Source organism: Lates calcarifer, linkage group LG5 (genome assembly GCF_001640805.2).
Source record: "Lates calcarifer isolate ASB-BC8 linkage group LG5, TLL_Latcal_v3, whole genome shotgun sequence".
In the NCBI taxonomy this organism is placed as follows: domain Eukaryota; kingdom Metazoa; phylum Chordata; class Actinopteri; family Centropomidae; genus Lates; species Lates calcarifer.
In genome coordinates, this window is record NC_066837.1 from 5,083,097 (window position 1) to 5,102,111 (window position 19,015).

Below are 19,015 nucleotides of genomic sequence, written 5' to 3' on the forward strand. Positions count from 1 at the left end.
GACCACAAATAGATACAAAACGATGACAACAACCTGATAGACCGCTATAAACTGAGTTACAATAACCAGGGGGGAACATGAAGTTACAAAAAGATGTAAAATGTCGGTAAAGTGACTGTAAACAAATACAACAGGGATTTAAACAGACCTTCAAGAGCTCGTCGTGTTTTCACCCGTCCACGTTGGAGGTTCACAACTCGTGTCAGGGACGCCTCAGTCACGGAAACACAAATACACTCTTAACCACATGATAGCGGTCTATCATGCTGTTGTCATCGTTGTCACCGCGATAAAAACGACTGAAAACGCAAGTGAGGTCAAAGGATGTTATTAAACAGGAAGGCTAATGCTAACGCTCGCCGCTAACGCAAATGCAAACGCTAGCCAGTAGCTAGTTCGCTCCTTAGCCTTACCTTCGCGCCGCAGGTATATTCAACGTCCAGCCTCACTCGTGTTCGACAAAAAGCAGCTCCAAAGCTTGTTTTAGCATCCAGGCTTCTTCGATAATTCAGTTTGCTCACAGTACTGACAAACCGCGGCAACGGCTCAAACGTTGGTTTGAATCTGTTTTCCGGCTTCGTTTCTCCGTCTCTCTGCGTCTGCGCAAGGCAAAAGGTCATGACCAATGACGACACACAACGCGACCAATGACAACACACGCAGAGAGGTAGGATACCGATAAGATCTGTATCATGGACATATTATAAGAACTCTAATAATACTTCCGCGGTCTGACCTCAGCGAAATGCCGCTGGTAGACAGGAAGTGGTTCTCCTTTTTCCTCCACAAGGAAAATGCCAACATTGATGATATTTGAAGCTGGCAGACATGATTTTAAGAGGAGGTGGTGTATGTTCCCTTAGCAGGGGAACAGTAATCCGAGATAGGATTTGGCCAAAAAGCTCAACGAGGAATTTACTTTCAGTAGTTGTTGTAAACAAATGTTACTTGTTTCAGGAAATAACATGACTATCTGTAATCTTAGCTGGGTGTGCCTAATAAACTGCCATCTGAGTATAATACAATGTATGTATAATGTTTCCAAAAGTACCCAACTTGAAATACTGTATACATTCTTTCCTAAGTGAAGAGTTGTCTGCTACTGAAAACACCAACCAATCAACTTCATTGATCATATTTATTATATGACATCAGCAGATTAAAATACATGTTTATTATGTACATATATGTAACAGGGGTGTTAGATAAAGTGCCAAATACCATTTTTACAAAAACAAAACAAAACAAAAAAAACAAAAACAAAATGGGATTTGTGGAAGACCATCACACCCGTTAGCCTGGTCTCACAGTTCATTGCTTCATGGACGGAGTAGCCTCCCTGTTCAAAGGAAGGCTGAATTGCTCAATGCTGGTCGTGGGACAGTTTGGCACAATTCACCTGGGAATCAAAGTCACACAGTCTGGGAGAGGTGAAACTGTCGTGACGGGATGAATACTGGGTGTTTATTTTTTTTCCTTTTTTTTTTAAAACATGAACCGATATTGACACGTACAATAAGTCAGCCATTTTGAGCTGGACTATGGATGTTTCTGCATTGAGAAAACGGTCCTGGTATTATTCAGAAATCCAGCATTGTTGCTTTAAGGTTAGTATGTGAGGAGGTTAAACTGTTCTAGACCAGAGCCCAATGATGCACATACTCAGCATCCTGCTCACAAGTGGAAAGATTTTGTAGTAAATATAAGACGACAGACTTATACTTTCCAGATGTTTTTTTCTCTTTTTTTCTCTTTTCTGACAAACAGAGGAAGTTGACATTCTTTAAACAGTGTTTCTTTAGTTTAATGATCACTGTGTGTGTGTGATGTTACAGAGACAATGGGTAATAATCCATGAGACTGGGAGAACAGGCACGCAATTATTTGCATGTACTCAGGTTTTTTTAGGAGCTACAAAAGGTTGATAAAACAGGTCCCCCCCTTTTTAGTTATCATCCCCAGTTTATCCCTTACGGCAGTGATGGATGTACAGATACTTGGTGATGAAGACTCTAGTCTTTCTATCACTACCAGTTGACGCTGTAACGGTTTGTTCCCAGGAAGGTGAACGCTCTGGAGAGGTTTTGTTTTCATGTCCGCTGCTCTACTGTTGGTCTTAAATGTTTGTCTGTGAGCTGTGAAGTTTGTTTAAGACGTTGGTATCTGAGCATCAACTGAGAGGGTCACATGATGAGGTGAAAAGAGCACATTATCTTTGTCTCTTTATCCTCTTCGTCAACAGTCATGCTGCTAACTTTCAAAGCCCGAAGATTCTCAGAATTTCTTCTTCTACTTTTCCTCACTGACCCTGTTAATTTGTGATTTTACACCCAACTAACTTTCTTCTTCTTCATCATCATCAGCTGGCGCCTCCTCCTCTTCACCTTTCTCCTCTTCATCTTCCACGTTCTCTTCTGTTTCTCGCTCTTCTTCCTCAACTTTATCTTCCATTTCTGCCTCCTCTTCCTCCACTTTCTCCTCACTCTCACTGTCCTCTTGTTGAGCATTTTCCTCTGTCTCTTCCTCTACGTTCTCCTCCACCTCTCCCTCCTCTTTTTCCTCCAGTTCTACCTCCTCATTTTCAGTCTCTTCCACCACCTCGCCTTCTTTTTCTCCATCTATTTCCCCTTCTGCCTCCTCATTTTCTATGTTTTCCTCACCCTCTCCTTCATTCCCTTTTTCCTCCTCATTTTCTCCACCTTCCTCATCACCCTCCCCCTCCTCCTGCTCCTGCTCTCCTTCCTGATTTTGCTCATTCTCCTCCACCTCCTCTTTAGTCTCCTCCACTGAGTCATTAACTTCTTCTTCATCTTTTTCTGTTTCATCTGTCTGCCCTCCTCCTTCTTCTACTTGCTCCTCTCCATGTTCCTCATTCAACCCTGTGTTTTCCTCCTCCTCTCCTTCTTCTTTCTCCCTTTCTCCAGTCTCCTCCTCTTCCTCTTCATCCTGGACTCCGTTCTGTTCGCTGTTGTGATTCTGCTCGTCTTCCTCTTTCTCATTTTCTACATGGTTCTGTTCCTCTCCGTTGGCCTCTGCCCCGGCATCCTGTGTTCTGTCTGCGTCGCCGTCATCACAGATTACTTTCCTCCCGCTCCTCCCTCCGCTGCTGCCGCTGCTGTTCCTCACATGCATGTGGTTGTGGTTGTTGTGCTCCAGATCCTCCAGGGTGATTTCGAACTGGAAGCGGTCATGCTGGAGGTGTCTGTCCGGGGGAGGTGAGGGAGACTGGGGCATGGTGTTCAGGTACCACTCCCTGTTCTCCTCCAGCGTGTCCAGCAGCTCCTGGGCGTCTGGGTGCACCAGGTCGGCCCACGTCTCCCACAGCGGGTGTACGATGTAGTCGATGAAACCCACCTGGAAAAGAAGGAGAACCACAAGATAAATACCTTGAATGTCCCTGAGGCTTGAGGCAGTGTTAAAGGAATAGTTTTTCAACATTTTTGGAATGACATTTATTTGCTTTCTTGGGTTAATGCGGACTGGATTTATTTATCTGGGGGAGGTGGGGTGCAGTTTGCAGCTGAGCATGAAGTGGTCGGGATGAGAGTCAGGATCTACAAGTCTGAAGCCACTAACTTCTGCCTGAAAATGGTAGATTGCTCCCTGTTTCTCATCTATGGTTATAAACATTGGCTAGACACTAGAAAGTTGTTGAGGTGGTTCAAGCGTCAGATTAGGGTGTCTCCTGGGTGCATTAATTTGGAGGTTTCCTGGGCACCTCCAACTTGGGGGAGACCCTGTTGTAGATCCAGAACTCGCTGGAGACATCACATATCCCATCTGGCCTGGGAACGTCTTTGGATCCCGCAGGAGGTGCAGGAAAACATTGCTGGGGACGAGGGACATCTGGAATACCCTAGTCTACCCTTAGCCTGCTGCAACTGTGACTCAACCCAGCCACCATGTTTTGCTCTTAATGTTTTCATCTGAAACAAAACTAGTGACTAAACTTGTCAGACAAATGTGGTGCAGTAAAAAGTACAATATATAAGTCTGAAATATAGTGTAGCAGAAGCAGAAATATATAGAATAAAAGGAAAATAAAGTAGTACAGCACTTGAGTAAATGTACTTAATCACATCCCAGCTGTTTTCCCCAGTTCTTTATGTTAAGCTAAGCTAACTGTCAGCTGCCTCCAGCTTCATGAGAGTGGGATCAATCTTCTCATCTAACTGTCAGCAAAAAAGCAGATCTCTCGAAAAAGTTGAACTATTTCTTTAAGATATAGAGTAATCCAACTGGCAGAAAATGTAATTAAAAAAGAAAAGAAAAGTAAACACAGAACCAGTGACCACAAACTTGACAGGCGAAGATGTCACTGCTCAACTTCATGGAGATTAAGAAGGAGACATGACTGTAGCTACTGCCAGTTGGATGTTGAAACAGAAATGCATTTGTCATACATGTATCCAAAATGTAATAAAACATTAATCATTGCCAGAGTTCATCATCATAAATTATTACCAGGCCAGATTTATGAAGAGTTTTTTTTCTGTTGGGGGACAATAAAAATTCTTCACAGCCACTTTAGTGTCTTTCCTGCCAGAGTTAAAAAATATAAATGGAGACATGGATAAACATGGATTTTTACTGACAAATAACTTTATTAAAGGCCCCATCAGTAGTTTTTATCATACGATACTGAAGTACAATCTAATCTAACCTTAACCCTAAATTTACAGATAGCTCCTTTAACAGCTGCTGGAGGTGTTAATTCAACTCAAATATCTAATATTCTGAGCTTCCAGTTCATCTGTTTGGATTAACTGCATTAACACTGACAGGAGGATGAGATCAGATGTTACCTGGCTTTTCTCCACAGACGCAGTGTGTTTGTCACACATGGCGCTGATCTCCATCCCCCTCTCTCGCTCTTTGTCACCCTGTCGAAAAAACTCCTCCATTATCCTCTCCGTCCACTGTCTGTATAACGGTAACGGCTTGGTGGGGTTGCTCAGGTCTGCACAGTGCACCATGTTCCTCAGTACCTACAAACATGCAAGAATATTGAACTGTTGATATCATGACTGACACACAAAGAGCTGAAGACGTTTCAAGATTTCATGTGATAGTCTACAGGCCTAAACATATTAACACCATTGTTGGTAAAGAGAAAAATGACAGAGGATATTCTCTGAGATTCAAGTCACAAATTTACCAGAAAAATTGTGTTTTTAGCTGTAGCTAAATCCCAGAGAATATTCCAGTAATTCTCCATGAGAATACTGTATTACCTGTATTCGTTCTGTATAGTGGTCTAGGAGCAGCACACCAGAGCTCGTCACCTTCTTGGTCTCCACCATTGTCTTCAGATCAGCCAGCAGGGTCATGTGTTTGGACATGTCTGTGGCCAACACCTGCAGACAGAGAGAGAGAGAGAAAGACAAAAAAAAAAAAAGAAATAAACCAGGAAGATCCAAACTACTCTCTGACCTCAACTGTCAAATAAAAACTAAAACCAAAGATGTAACAGTGTGGACAACATGAGTCATGTGAGTACAGGTGGGATCAGGGATTCGACAGTAAATTTTTAGTTTTAAAGCTTTGATTAAAACTTATAGAAGTATTTGATAGACCTGCTACTGTGACAATTAAATGGTTGAAGTATTTTCATACAGTTATTGAAAGGATGGAAAACAATCATGACTGAAATAAATCCTAAGGAAGCCAGATTGGTGTGTTATTGTAGAGACACAAAGAGAAGTGTTAAAAAAGGTTTCTGAAAAGAACCAAAAATATTTTAGATTTTTTTTTTTTGGTTTCAGCTTTAATTTAAAGTGGTTTCAAATCAATCAAGTAGTTCTCTATAACATTCAATATTCATGAAGGAGGAAAATATTTCAGGAGTTCAGAATTCAGATTTCACAAAATGTAATTGCAGAATCATAAATAAATAAGATATATAAGTCAGTAAGAATCATATGTTAGAAATATGTGTGATTAAAACCTAAAAACAACATAAGCTGGCACCTTTAGACAACCCCCAAAAGTAAAGAATTAATACAAATATAACACTACTGAATTATAAATGAGATTCCCATAGCAAAGAATAGAAACCACAGAGTAACCAAAACTAACAAACCAAAAACAGACAAAGGAAAATCTAAATTAGCTTTTGTGTATTTATTTATAATCTCACTGGTATTGTTCGAGTTGTGGTAAACAAGCTCCTCACCATGTCAATGACGAGCTTGCGAAGACTCTGGCGCTGTCTCTTGGTGAGGTTTTGGAAAATGTCACAGTTTTCCTGGTGCAGAAGCTTGAAGCCCACGGCGAGATGATGGTTCTCCAAAACTGACTCATCGTTATACATGAGGGCCAACTCCGAGTCTGAGCACAGAGAAGAGACAGAGGGAGGGGTGTGTGTGTGTGTGAAGACAGTTTGTGCAAACATCCAGACACATTTTACTGACTGTGTGTGTTTGGACGCACTGGTGTTGATGAGGAACTGATTGGAAACTCCAGGGTGGTCTACATCATGGATAGCTGCAGCGAACAGAGCCGCGAGGATTTCCAGGTCAGTGAAGACGGCCTGAACAGGACGGGAATCGACAGGAGAGGAGCACAAGGGCAGAAGAACAAACTGAATGAGCTTCAAACACATCACACTGTATCTGTGTTTATTTACCATATTAAAAATACAGGTAAAAATCTGATTTAAAACAAAACATCTTCAAGACAATTATTCTGTCGTTGAACCATTGTTTTCTTTCTAAGAGGAACTGTGATGCATAAAACCTCTGTAAACTTTTAATTCCCTTTAAGGCCTTTTTTTGTAAGGGCAATTAATTCAGTAGCCAAAGGGTTATAACATAGTGTAATAGATGATTTTCTAATATAGTGTCAACTCAGTGTCACAAATAATTTAACCTGACCTCAGGTAAAGAACTATTAAATGTGTAGATATACTATAATGTGTTACTACAGTGACAACTGTAATAACTGTTGTTTGTGTTACATGTATTAGTTTCTTTTACTTTCATTATATTATAATATATATATATACATATATATATATATATACACATATATATTATATATATATATATTTTTTTTTTTGGTGAACATTTGGACGCGTGTTTCATGTTCGTTATTTATGGCAGAATCAAATCAATCATCGATTACAATGTTTTCAGTGTCTGACTGTGGCATAGACACAGACAAAGCTGAAATAATGAAATAATGTTCATGTCGTTTTCATTACCTCATTACAACAGTGTTACGTCAGCAGATTATATAAAAAGTGGTGTCCAAACATTTGAGTTGATTGAGGTGACGATGATTGTTTTGTTTGGATTTTGTGTTCCCTCCTCCTCTGTTTAATTTTTGTGCTTGGTTGTTTTCTCACATCTTGTCTCCTTATGTGTGAAAATAAACGGCGGATCATGTTAAATCATGTTGTTTTATGGTAATAAAAAAGGGTTTAAGGGTTTATGGAAAGTTTAAATGAACGATTGAACAGTTATTCATGGTTGTCATGTCCTTTTTTTTCCATGTGACTTCTTGTTTTTAAACGTTTATGGCTGTGCCTTGGGTTCGACCATGAATGATTTTCCAGCTTTGGTTTGATAATAAAGTTCTATTATGCTGCACTTAATTGTGTATCATATAAAAATGTGTGTTTTTGTCAATCTAAACAGAAATGAGCAGGTATAGAGGCCAGATCTGTTCACTTACAAACACAGCACCACCAGTGTGTGTGTGCAGCAGTGGATCAAGTATTCAGATCTTTTACTTAAGTAAAACTACTAATACTAATACTACACCGTAAGAATTACATTACAAGTAAAAGACCTGCACTGAAAAGTGTAGAGGAAGGAAGGAAACTTTAAGTATTAAAAGTAGAAGTACTCCATGTAGTAAAATCTTTAAAAAAAAACTCTAAATGATTAAATATAGATTAGAATAGCTGGAACCACGAAATCTTAACGTTTAAAGTAACTACAGCTTTAGATAAATGTAGTGGACTAAAAAGTATAATGTCACCCTCTGAAATGCAGTGAAATAGAAGAATAAAGTATTCAAGAGTAAATGTACTTTCTTACACCCATCCACTATCACTCCTTTATGAAATTGCAGTCAGTTCAGCACAGTACTTGAGTAAATGTACTTAGTTACATTCCACTCTGTGAGTGTGTGTGTGTCTGTGTGTGTGTGTACATGTCAACATACATCAAGAGCAGGTGTGGAGAGGAGGACGTGCGTGGACTGGGTGACATCTGCAGCATGGAGGCTGTTGTGATACGCTACGTTTCCATGGTAATGGTCCTCCAGGGTCATCACGTAAGTTACAAAGGTGTCGACCGGGATACGAAACGTCTTCAACAGCTCTCGCTCCTGAGGAGGAGGAGGAGGGAGGAGAGGAGCCACAACTTCACACACACCACCAGGAGAACATCGTGTACATCAACAGCAAACACACAAACACTTCAGGTGACAACAATCCTGCAGAAAACACACACTTACCTGGAAGATGGCATACATGATGCAGCTGAGGGGTCTGTTGTTGGAGAACTCTGCTACTCTGAATATGTTAAAGCTCCACTTGTCCAGATCCTCCAACTCCTGGTTGAAACGCACAGACATGGAGAAACATATGTTATCTGCTGACTGCACAGCAGCCCAAACACACTAGAAGCTTCATTAGTCACAAATGTAAGAAAATATATCAGAATCCCATATAATTAATGAAAAACAAATAACCAATGCCATCTATCCATAAGCTGAGTTAATTTAGAGCTGAAACTATTGGTTGATTATTTAATAAAAAGGAAATTAAAACCAAAGAACACTTGATCAGCCTCTCAAATGTGAAGATTTACTGGATTTCTTAATCTTCAATCATAATAAACTAATTGAGAAAATAATATTCCTATTATTCAGTAATGAAAATTATGTCACAGCCCTAAATTACTTTGGACAATCATTGGAAATGATCCAACACAAATAAGGAAATATAATCGATCGATTAGTATTCAAGACATTGTCATGATTACATTTAGTGTTGTCAAGCTAAAATCTGACCATTTATCATTATAAAAATTTAACCTGGTTAAACAGACTCCCAGTACATCCAGACGCCTGGTGCCTTTTAAACAATGATCACACAGCAGACATCCCTTTCATGTCACTAAAAATAACCTTGATCATTCGCTCTGTGTGACAGGCGTCCAGAGTTGCACTGGGAATATCTGCAGCTTCTCTTACTTTCAACAACAAACCAAAGACCATTTACATTTGAATCTGGAATAGTCTCGTGTGATTTATGTGCTGCTACATGCAGATGCAGAGCCAGAGACAGTCTCCATCCTTCTGTGGGCTTTCCAAACATTTGGCTCTACAGACTGGATGGAATTAAAGGATGAGGCGCCGAGCACTCAAAAGCAGACAAAAGGAGTAATAAAAGATTCAGTGAGCATTTCCTTCTGTATGTGACGCAGACATGAACCTAACAAATGTTCGCACAATGTGTTATTGAGATTCCTTTTTAGCAAAAATATGTAATAACCTCATATATTGTGATGTTATATTGTGTTTTCTAAGAAGTGCAGGGGACACTTTTCACTGCGCTGCTGGAAGAAACAAAGAAACTCTTGAATAAAACTGTTTACTGGCAAAGAATCAAATCATTCAGTGTTCAAAGTCTGAACAGGGATTGATTTCTGCAACTTCTTTTATGTGAGTCAGGGAAAAGCAGACAGACAACAAGACCTTGGCAAGCTCATCCTCCTGGTCTGTGTTGACACCGAAGCGAGGCATCGAGGTGCTGGAGAGGCTGGAGCTGTGAGACAGTTTCCTCACTCCGCTGATGTGACTCATAGGTTTGTCTTTCAGGGTAGGAGATGGGATTTCCACCTCGTTCTGCTTGTCTACAGATTGATGGCAAAACACAAACACGCAAAGACTGATTTATTGTTTTCGTTTGGCAAAGGTCATAAACGTAGCTTGGACAGAAATCGGGCTCCCGGTCCCACTCACCCAGGAAGGTGCTGGAGATGTATTCAGACACCTGGTTACCGGAGCGACTCATCTCCGACAGGTGGGACAGCTCTCTGTTCAGCATCCTCTTAAACTGTGACAATGAGAACAAAACAAAGAAACACTTGAGTAAACTAGGCTGCAGTAAACTAACTATCAAATAGTTCACTGTAGAGGCCTATAACAATATAGAGTTGGTATTTGAGCTTAAAATAAACTAGACACTGGCCAATATCTGCAGGACAAACATTTTAGACAATAACAATTTTTTGACTCAAATTCTGTCACTCTGTGACAAAGATATGTTGTATGGCAAGATATTTCAAACCACTGAAAATAACTATAACATTAAACATAAAATGACAGCAAGTTATTATAAATAACAACTAGGCCATTGCTGCCCCATACAAACTGTACAAAAATACACAACTGCAACAAAATACTATTTAAGAAAAATGTGTTAAAAACACTGACACAAAAATACAGTTTATATGTTGTAATTACTGTTAACAATTCGAGTCAAGATACTCTATTTGTCTCTCAAGAGGCAATTCAAATTAGCAAAAAATGCACAACTCACCTACACACATAAAAACAATCAAATAATACAAATATTAGATCCTTAGAATACACAGGGATCTATAACAGCAGATATAACATTGAGACATAACTGTCTCGTGGTTGTATGCCTCCTCCAACCAGTCAGGTTGCAGTTTACATCCACGTCTGCCTGGACTTACATAATATGTTTAGTGAAGACTTAAAAGAAAAAAAAGGTGTGATTTATCATAATTAGTGTATGAATTCTTGAGGCCAAAAACATGTTTTGTGAGATCACAGTGACCTTTGACCTTTGACCAACAAAGTCTAATCACTTCATCCTTGAGTCTGAGTGGACGTTTGTGCCAAATGTGAAGAAATTCCCTGAAGGTGTTTCTAACACGACAGCCTGTGAACCTGTCGCCACCACAGAGGTCATTTATCAGCTTATACAAAAAGCATAGCTGATGCTGAGACACAGGTCGAGTAGTTCAGTTTGTTCCTCACATACCTTGTTGGAGGCCATTTCGCTGACAGAGCGGTGCGTCTGAATGGTCTCCAGCTGGTCTAAGCACCAGTCCAGTTCCTCCAATGTGTCCAGGGCGAGCTGCTGGTACTGCTGGTCTGATAGTGTCGCCCTAGGACTGACGCACACTCCACCCAGAGGAGACCTCCTAAAAACACAGCAGTTAGTTAAACCAGCAAGGAGCTGCAGAATGGACTGAGCAAAAGCCTCATTATCTTTTTAGATTGTTTTTGTATTTTTAGTTATTTATTAAGGCACTACAGGTGAGTAGGGTAACAATTGTCTTTCCACTAGTGTGGAAGGCATCATGATCTGGAAGCATAATAATAATATTTTTAAGCAAAGAGCCTTTGACTGTTTTAAATTTTGCGATCGATTGTTGATCTGTACGGCAACAACTGAAGTTGTATTGAACTGAACAGAGGGTAAATAGAAAATGCAGCATAAAGGCATGTCTCTCTCTTTCAATTAAGAAACGGTGAATAATTGATTTTCTTTTTAATTTCTTCATCCAATAAATGTGCAACAAGTGTGAGATGGAATAATAATGTCAATTCAACTTTCTGCACCTGCAGGGGACTGAGGATAACAGGCTTTTTGAGTTTGGTGCTAAAAAAAGCTGAGGACCAGTGCACGAGAACTATATGACTACTGTAGTGGAGTGTATAAGCTACCTAATGACCTAACATTATCATCGTCACAAAATGTGTGCATGAGCGTGACACCAAATGCTTATTAAGATAAATTGTGGTACTTAAATTGTCTGTTATATTGCAGTAGATTGTTATTAGTTTGATTTGTAAAGACTGAACTAACTCTTTGGTTACACAAAGGACAACATACAATATCATAACATTATCATAATGCACATTAGTGGAACATTTCAGGACAATAATAATTGGTACTGACTTGACTGTTGGTGTGGAGACGTTGGCAAGGATGGTGAAGTTGCTCCGTACCGATCGCAGACTGGCCAGTACCTAAATCATCGCAGTTACATGGGATATCAAGATATTAACTGTTTTCCAACACTTTACATTTAAGTCTTTAGCAGAGTTGAGAAACTACTAGGGGCATTGGAAGCAGCATTAAACATTTTACATAATTTATATGACCATTTATCTAAATTACTAATTAAGTAAAACTCACTTGAGCAAAAGGTGTGACAATAAAGTCCTCTGCTGTGTGCCTGAGAGGAAGAGGAGGAGGAGAAGGGACAGTTTAAGGAGTTGGAAAAGAGAGAGAGAGAGGGATCAGAGGTGACAGGAATATTTGAAACAGTAGTTGAAAGTATCAACATTTAACTGCACACATACAGACTCTCCCTTCCTCTCACTCATTCTTTCAGTCTTTCTTCGTGAGCCTCACCCTTCACTGGCGAGGGAGGAGTTACGTGAGACCGTCTTGGGCGACATGTCGTAGTCCGAGTCGGAGCGGTAGAGGAAGGACTCTCTTCTCTGGCCCTGGGGGAAGGAGGTGTGCAGGGTGAGGCCCGGACTCTGCGAGCCCAGGGGGGTGTGACCTGGCGACACGCCATTCTCTGCTTCATAACTGGAACACGAGAATGATGATTAGGGAGGACAGAAATGAAACTTCCTGCAGAGCGTTCTGCAAGCTGAAAACAGTAGAGTGAGGAAAAGTTTAATAGCTGTGTGTAAACCTGTCAGCATCTGCTTGCGTGATGGAGATGCGTGGTGGGATTCGGAGAGGAAGAGTTGTGGGACGTGACATGTTGCTGAGGACCTCTGGTGAACGGGTGCGATCCCGAGGACGGAGCCAGCAGGGCACCTGTACAGTTAGGAGTTTGTATTATAGAAAATGATGGACACCAGTCGCTTTGCAGGAGCACAGTGCAACTTGTACCATCAGCATCTCTTCCATCCAAGCCCAGATTATGACCAAAGCAAACAACTTCCCCAAATCCACAAAATGTTCAGCGTCATCTGGTCTAAAGTAATCAATATTATACAAATGTATTAATAGTGCTACACTGCTGCTGTAATTCTAGTCTAGCCAAGATGTAAAAATGTGTTTCCAAGTTTGAATATTTTCAAATACTTTCAATTAAGTTTTATATTGTTAAAAGTATTTTTATGTACTTCTAGGCAGCCATTGGTTTCCATTCTTTTACATATGGTATAAACAGTTTTAAAACTCATTTAATGCAGAGTTAACACTTTAAAATCAGTGCAACAAACTGTAAACAACAACAACAAAAAAACAACACTGACAGAATGCCCTATTATAAAGTTGCATGCTAGCCAGTTAGCTACTTCCACACTAAACTGAGACAGAGTAACATTACCATTCATTTGGCATCACATTTGTGTCTACTTGATTAATCTAAGTCTAATATTCGCTCTTCTTTTAGCTTTGTTTTGGTCTCCACAACCTCTTAAAATAAATCTCTCTTCAGCTGATAAATGCTAGTTCACCAGCTAGCCGCTAACATTGTCTGCTAAAACAAAACAGTAGAAATGGAGGCGATAGAAACAGAACAAGTGTTAGGTGATGTTTGTCTGTTTCTACGAGGGATTGTTCACATAATAAGCTGATCTATTGTTACTATTAAAAAAAATAATGATTAGTGCAGCTTCAATCCATCACAGTGAACATCGAGCCTGCATAAAATGTTCTCAGTGTTACATTACTGCTGCATGGTTACATACTGTATATTAAGCACAGACTGATTGCACTGCATTTTTTTTACAAACATTTACAGCACATATTGCAGGGCATATGCTCCTGAATAAGTCTGTGTTTACTTGGAGGCACTTGGAGACAGGTTACATATGTAGAGCAGGAACAGGAAGCATGGCTGTCAACAGGGGCCAATGGCTCATTTCTGCCCCACAGCACCTGAGCTGGTTAATGCGCCCAAGCTTCCTGTCAGTACCTGGAGACTAGACGAGAGTCTTCTGCTCCTCCCTCTGCGTAGCTCGGCCCCCAGCGTGGCTCCAGACGTATAGGATCGGCTGTAGCGAGATGACTCCGCCTTCTCCCCAGCACCTGTTATATCTGTGTCATTACCCTGTGAGGAACATGGGGAAATGGAGCGACAGAGGTACACCTTCAGAGGATAAAACAGCATCTGTACACATTGGATTGTGCATCTAACAATAAAAAAAATTGATTCAGTAATACAATTTTTTGTCATTTTGTCAGGTTTGTCATTTTGGCACATCTATGTTGATGTTTCATATTTGAATACAGATGAGAAAAGAAATTCCCACAAAAACACACACTATAAATCATCAATGTATGTGTTTTTGCATGTGTGTGTATGTGGCTGTGGCGTGTGTTCGGCTACATGCGTGTGTGTCAGTGTGTCTGGGATAAGGCCTCTACAGACTGAGCTCTTGGAGGCTGATCTGCACTGCAGTACCGTAGCAACAAAACACTGGGGGAATGGTAGCAGTTGCTAGGCAACAGTGCCGTGTTGCTTCCATGCTGCGTTTGATGTCGTCCAGACCCAGATGTGGAAAGATGCTCACATTCACACACACACACACACACACACAGACACATACAGTACACACACATATTCACCAATGTATGGGCACCCGCTCAGCATAATCAATAAAAGAGCCCTTGAATAATGCATGGAATTATGTCCTTCAGCCAAGACGTTACCTTCTAAAAGAAAACTGCTCATTTACATAGAGGACTGTGACTGACTGAGCAGTTCACACTGTGTGAGTGGAGGCTGGAGGAGACAAACTGTCCACTGACTTCTGAGCGTCTTCACACATATTGACGACAAGAACAAAGGGAGCTGGGACGTGTGAAAGTCACGAGGTTTGTATGTTATGGTGGCCATTCAAGAAAACACACACACACACAGCTGAGTGTGACAGTCTGCTCTGCCCTGCATCTACTCTCACTGTAAAAAGTAACAAAGTTAGCAGGGTTTCTCACGTACATCCCAGATTGTTTACAGACTCACCTCTTCTCCAGTCACCGACAGCACGCTGCGGCTCTTCTTCATTCTGATTGGCTCGTTCTGGGCCCCAGGGCGGAGCGTTCCCGAACCCAGGCAGCAGAGCAGGTGGAGAGCCAGGACCGGAGAGGTCAAAGGTCACTGCAAGGTCAAACCGGGGTCAGACCGGGTCACAACCGGCCCCCATTGGAGCTGACTCAGCCAGCCAACCGCCTCGCTCACGTTCTGTCCACACCTCAGACGGCTAAAACCGAGCGTCCTCCTGCCGCAAAACAGTAATGGTGCATTAATGTGCCTCCTCAGAGGCTCCAGGTTCAGTGTGAGGTCAATGACCTTTGTTTTGACCGGCTGTTTTGTTTCCAAGCCAAAGATGGAAGAAAGAAAAATCTCACTCCATTTTAGTGTAAGCTACAAGTTTCTAGGAAAAATTACATCTGCCTTCATGTCGTCTTCCGTTGGCTAAACAAGCCATTGGGATATCCCAGTCAGAGTTCATGATGTCGCTGCTGAAGAAAACCTTGTCCCAAGATTTCTAAAACAATCATCCAACCTGGAGTATTGTTCACATGATGCTTCCCAGTTGTAAACCTGATCCCACATGAATGCAATTTCCCAACAATTAAAAACCCCAAAAATCCAGAGGAATTGTGGGAAAATTTGCACCAGATCTTTCCCGTCTCAGATCAGTTTTTCCATCATTTAATCAATCACGTGGATCCAAATTCTGCACTGGGAAAAGTGGTTGAATATGATCAGCTCATCTGAGAAGTCCAGATGTTAAAACTCCAGGTTTGATTTGCTGGGATCAATCCTTGCACCGGACTCAGTGTATCCTCTTCTGTGTAGACTCCCCTGTCAGAAAACAGAAATTAAGAGTTAGTGTGGGAAAAAAAGCGAACTAATTTTCTCTTTGAGTCATCTCTCCTCCCTCGATTTAGAACTAACTGTCCCGCTTTCATGTAATGAATTCATTTTATGCATCATCAAATGTGAGAGAACTCTTTACCCATGCTCTTTACTCTAGCATGCCTTTAGTAATACACACCACCTTGGAGATATATTTGGGAACAAATGCCAATTGTTTATAACAATGCAAAGACTAAGAAGCATTAAAAAACACTGAAAATGGATGAAATACGTCAATAAAAATCCCAATTTTTTAAACTATGTCCAAACAAATGGTTGGTCGAGTCATAAATTAATCAGAGAGAGGACAGCCCTGAGAAAATATTTTGGCTGCCGTGGCCTTGCAGGAGCTATACCTTCAGTTTGGCTAATTCTGAGCAGATACTGCAACACCAAAGCTCTCTGATGTTATATAATTACTCTGAGCAGTCCGAGCTGACCTAATTCCATTGGATAGGACAGATTCAGCATATCGGAGTGTTTCTGATTGAGCTGGTGCACAGACAGATAGTGGTGGAGACGACTTTTACCAGGGTCACCAAGAACACACCCACTCAACGAAAAGGACTTTCACACCAGAGTCTGCAGAGTAAAAAAAAAAACAGGTCTGTGCAGAGAAATCAACAAATACACAGTGACACAGTGACACATATATATGCACAGACAATGAGGAATTTGAGCACATACACACACACACACACACACACACACACCATGGCTGCCACCAGTACCACCTCCAATACAGATAAAGCAGCTTATAAAACCAAGCAGCAATGCATCAATATGCAGCTCAACTAGCAGCCGGTTCTTCTGGTAAAAAAAAAAAACACCCAACACACACACACACACACAAGCCACACACATTGAAAACATGCATATGTGAGGACTGCCCTGCCATCACGCCTGCCTGCACACGCACTGCAAGAGATATGTCTCACACACACACACACATACACACACACACAGTCAGGCTGCAGCATGTAAGAATAAAAACACACTCACCTTGATCGCCTCAAGATCAATGGCAAGATGGGCTGGGCCTTGTCTTGCTTTCACTTGTCTCCTTCCCCTCCTGTCTTCCCCACTCCTTCTGTCTCTCCGCAGACTAGCAGTGTGTCACCACGGCGAGAGGAAGGGAAAAAAAAAACACTTGGCGTCTTCATGAATATCCGCGGCTTCACCAGCTTCCCTCCCTCCCTGACTCTCCTCTCCCTCTCCCCTGCCACAGTGGTCTCCCCCAGCCACCCCCCACCACCACCACCTCAACCACCACAGCCTCCGTGGAGAAGCCCATCTCCCCTCCCCTCCCCTCCCATTCCTCCTCCCGCACAGACGCACAGTGTGTCCATTAATCCCATACAACAGCCTCCGCTCCTCCTCTCTCCATCGGTACCCCTGCTTTTTTTCCCCCTCTGGCAATGCCTTTTATTTTTTCTCTTATTGGCAGCCACACGCCGATTCTCTGCTTCAACAGTCAGGCGTCATGTCTCTCCATCACACTCACCCACACACACAGCAGATTTTTATTGGAGCACACTGCTCGTATTAAAAAAAATCACAATAAGGATTCATGTCTCCTGTTAGTCACTCTATTTTCTCCCACTCCTACTGACTATGTCCTTTTACAGTCATTCAAGGACATGCAGAACGTTTGTCCGTTTAAGCCCTGAAACTGAAACAGTTTGAAATAAATGTGAATATGGACACTAATCTTCCCACAGCTGAAAAGACACACAATTTACATGGTTTGTATTTAAGCTACACTTGATGAATTTACTGCTTCAATAACAAACAGTAGGGTTGCAGCTAACAATCATATTCACTATCAATGAATCCTGTTGTGAAAACTGCCAGTTTCAATTTACCAGAATCCCAAGTTGACATTTTAAAATAGCTTGTTTAATCAGTTCAGCGGTGCAGAACTCAAATATATTCAGTGTACCATCACTGAAGACGGAGAAAACCAGCAAATATTCACTTCAACTGGACTTCTTTGTAAAAAAATTACTTATTAATCACTAAAATTGTTGCACATTAATTGACTAATTGATTAATCAACACGTCGTTTCCGCATTTCAAATCAAGACGCCATAAAGCAAACTAAGGCTGAAACTGTTACCTTATTGTTCTTATTGTTCATTGTTATTAAATTATCATGGTTTGATCTATTACATGTTATAAAATGGTGAAAAATGCCCATCATAAGAGTCCAAGAGTCCAAGATGACATCTTCAAATTGCTTGTTTTGTCTGATCAATACTTCAAATAACTACTTAGTATATAATGTGACTGTAATGTAGGGCAAGTAAAGGAAGAAAATCTCCATATCTGAACAGTTGTAATGAGAATATTTGACATTTTTGCATGTAAAAGGACTTGAATTGATCATTTATCAACATGGGTGCAGATTAATCTTTGGTCGTTCAACGAATTGATTAACTGACTAACTCTCTCAGCTCTACAAGACAGAGACTGTGTGTAGAGCAGCCTCTGATGATCACTGTATACATTCAAAAACTAAACCTGCACTGACTAATGCTCAGCTGCAGTCACACATTGATGTAAACTGACCATCAGCACACAAATAAACACACACAAGCAGTTCTACATGAAGCTGTTCTGTTAGCCTCCCTTTGGCTTTTATAGGCATTATCTAGATTTGATTTATGCCCTGCGCCTGCGCTGATTGTTTTCTATTTACAAAAGTGACTGCACAAAGAAGCTTTGCCTCAAAAAAATCCTGCACAGGCCACTAAATCAAACCCACCAATTAATTATGAAGGAGAGAGAGGACGAGAGAGCGACCCAGCAATTAATTATGCAAGTGAAAAAGAGAGAGAGAGATGGAGAGAGAAGTATGGCAGGAAATGAGTCAGGATTCACAGCGACCAGAGGAGAAGTTAGTAAACTGAACAGAGACAGTTTGTGAACAACAAAAATGAAGCCTGGTTTATTTTACAAGTTCTACAACACAACTTAAAAACAATCTCATAACTAGGAGGATAAATAGAAAATGAGACGTACTGCTTGTAAAACCTCCACACAAAAACTATTAAGTTACAAAGCAGCAACAATAAACCTGTTTTATTTGGACAAACTCTTTTTGATCTTAAAATCATTTCTAG

General features: G+C 40.9%; 1 protein-coding gene across 3 annotated transcripts; it reads right to left on the reverse strand.

Moving 5' to 3' along the window:
• Positions 1-1,124: 1,124 nt before the first annotated feature.
• On the reverse strand, positions 1,125-17,178 carry LOC108893416 (cAMP-specific 3',5'-cyclic phosphodiesterase 4B). 3 transcript variants are annotated; one of them, XM_051070487.1, is made up of 18 exons: positions 16,893-17,175; positions 16,331-16,472; positions 14,991-15,836; positions 13,941-14,075; positions 12,705-12,832; positions 12,413-12,595; positions 12,194-12,233; positions 11,954-12,024; positions 11,030-11,192; positions 9,979-10,072; positions 9,712-9,869; positions 8,467-8,565; positions 8,173-8,337; positions 6,433-6,532; positions 6,176-6,330; positions 5,235-5,357; positions 4,806-4,988; positions 1,125-3,354 (listed from the first exon to the last, which is right to left on the reverse strand). In XM_051070487.1, the coding sequence occupies exons 3-18, from the start codon at positions 15,030-15,032 to the stop codon at positions 2,335-2,337; spliced, it is 2,859 nt and encodes a 952-aa protein (XP_050926444.1). In that variant the 5' UTR covers positions 15,033-15,836; positions 16,331-16,472; positions 16,893-17,175; the 3' UTR covers positions 1,125-2,334. The 3 variants fall into 3 exon arrangements, with proteins under 3 accessions (XP_050926444.1, XP_050926443.1, XP_018546937.1); XM_051070486.1 differs by having other exon boundaries at positions 6,176-6,532; positions 16,893-17,178; XM_018691421.2 differs by lacking the exon at positions 16,331-16,472 and having other exon boundaries at positions 6,176-6,532; positions 16,893-17,178.
• Between the last annotated feature and the right edge of the window lie 1,837 nt (positions 17,179-19,015).

Bases quoted from the DNA above. Each gene is read 5' to 3' on its own strand.
- LOC108893416 (XM_018691421.2), bottom strand. From the start codon at position 15,032: ATGAAGAAGAGCCGCAGCGTGCTGTCGGTGACTGGAGAAGAG. The intron at 8,566-9,711 runs GTCTTGTTGTCT...CGTTTCAACCAG, and splicing joins AGGAGGATGAGCTTGCCAAG to GAGTTGGAGGATCTGGACAA. The intron at 3,355-4,805 runs GTAACATCTGAT...CTTCTTTTCCAG, and splicing joins CGTCTGTGGAGAAAAGCCAG to GTGGGTTTCATCGACTACAT.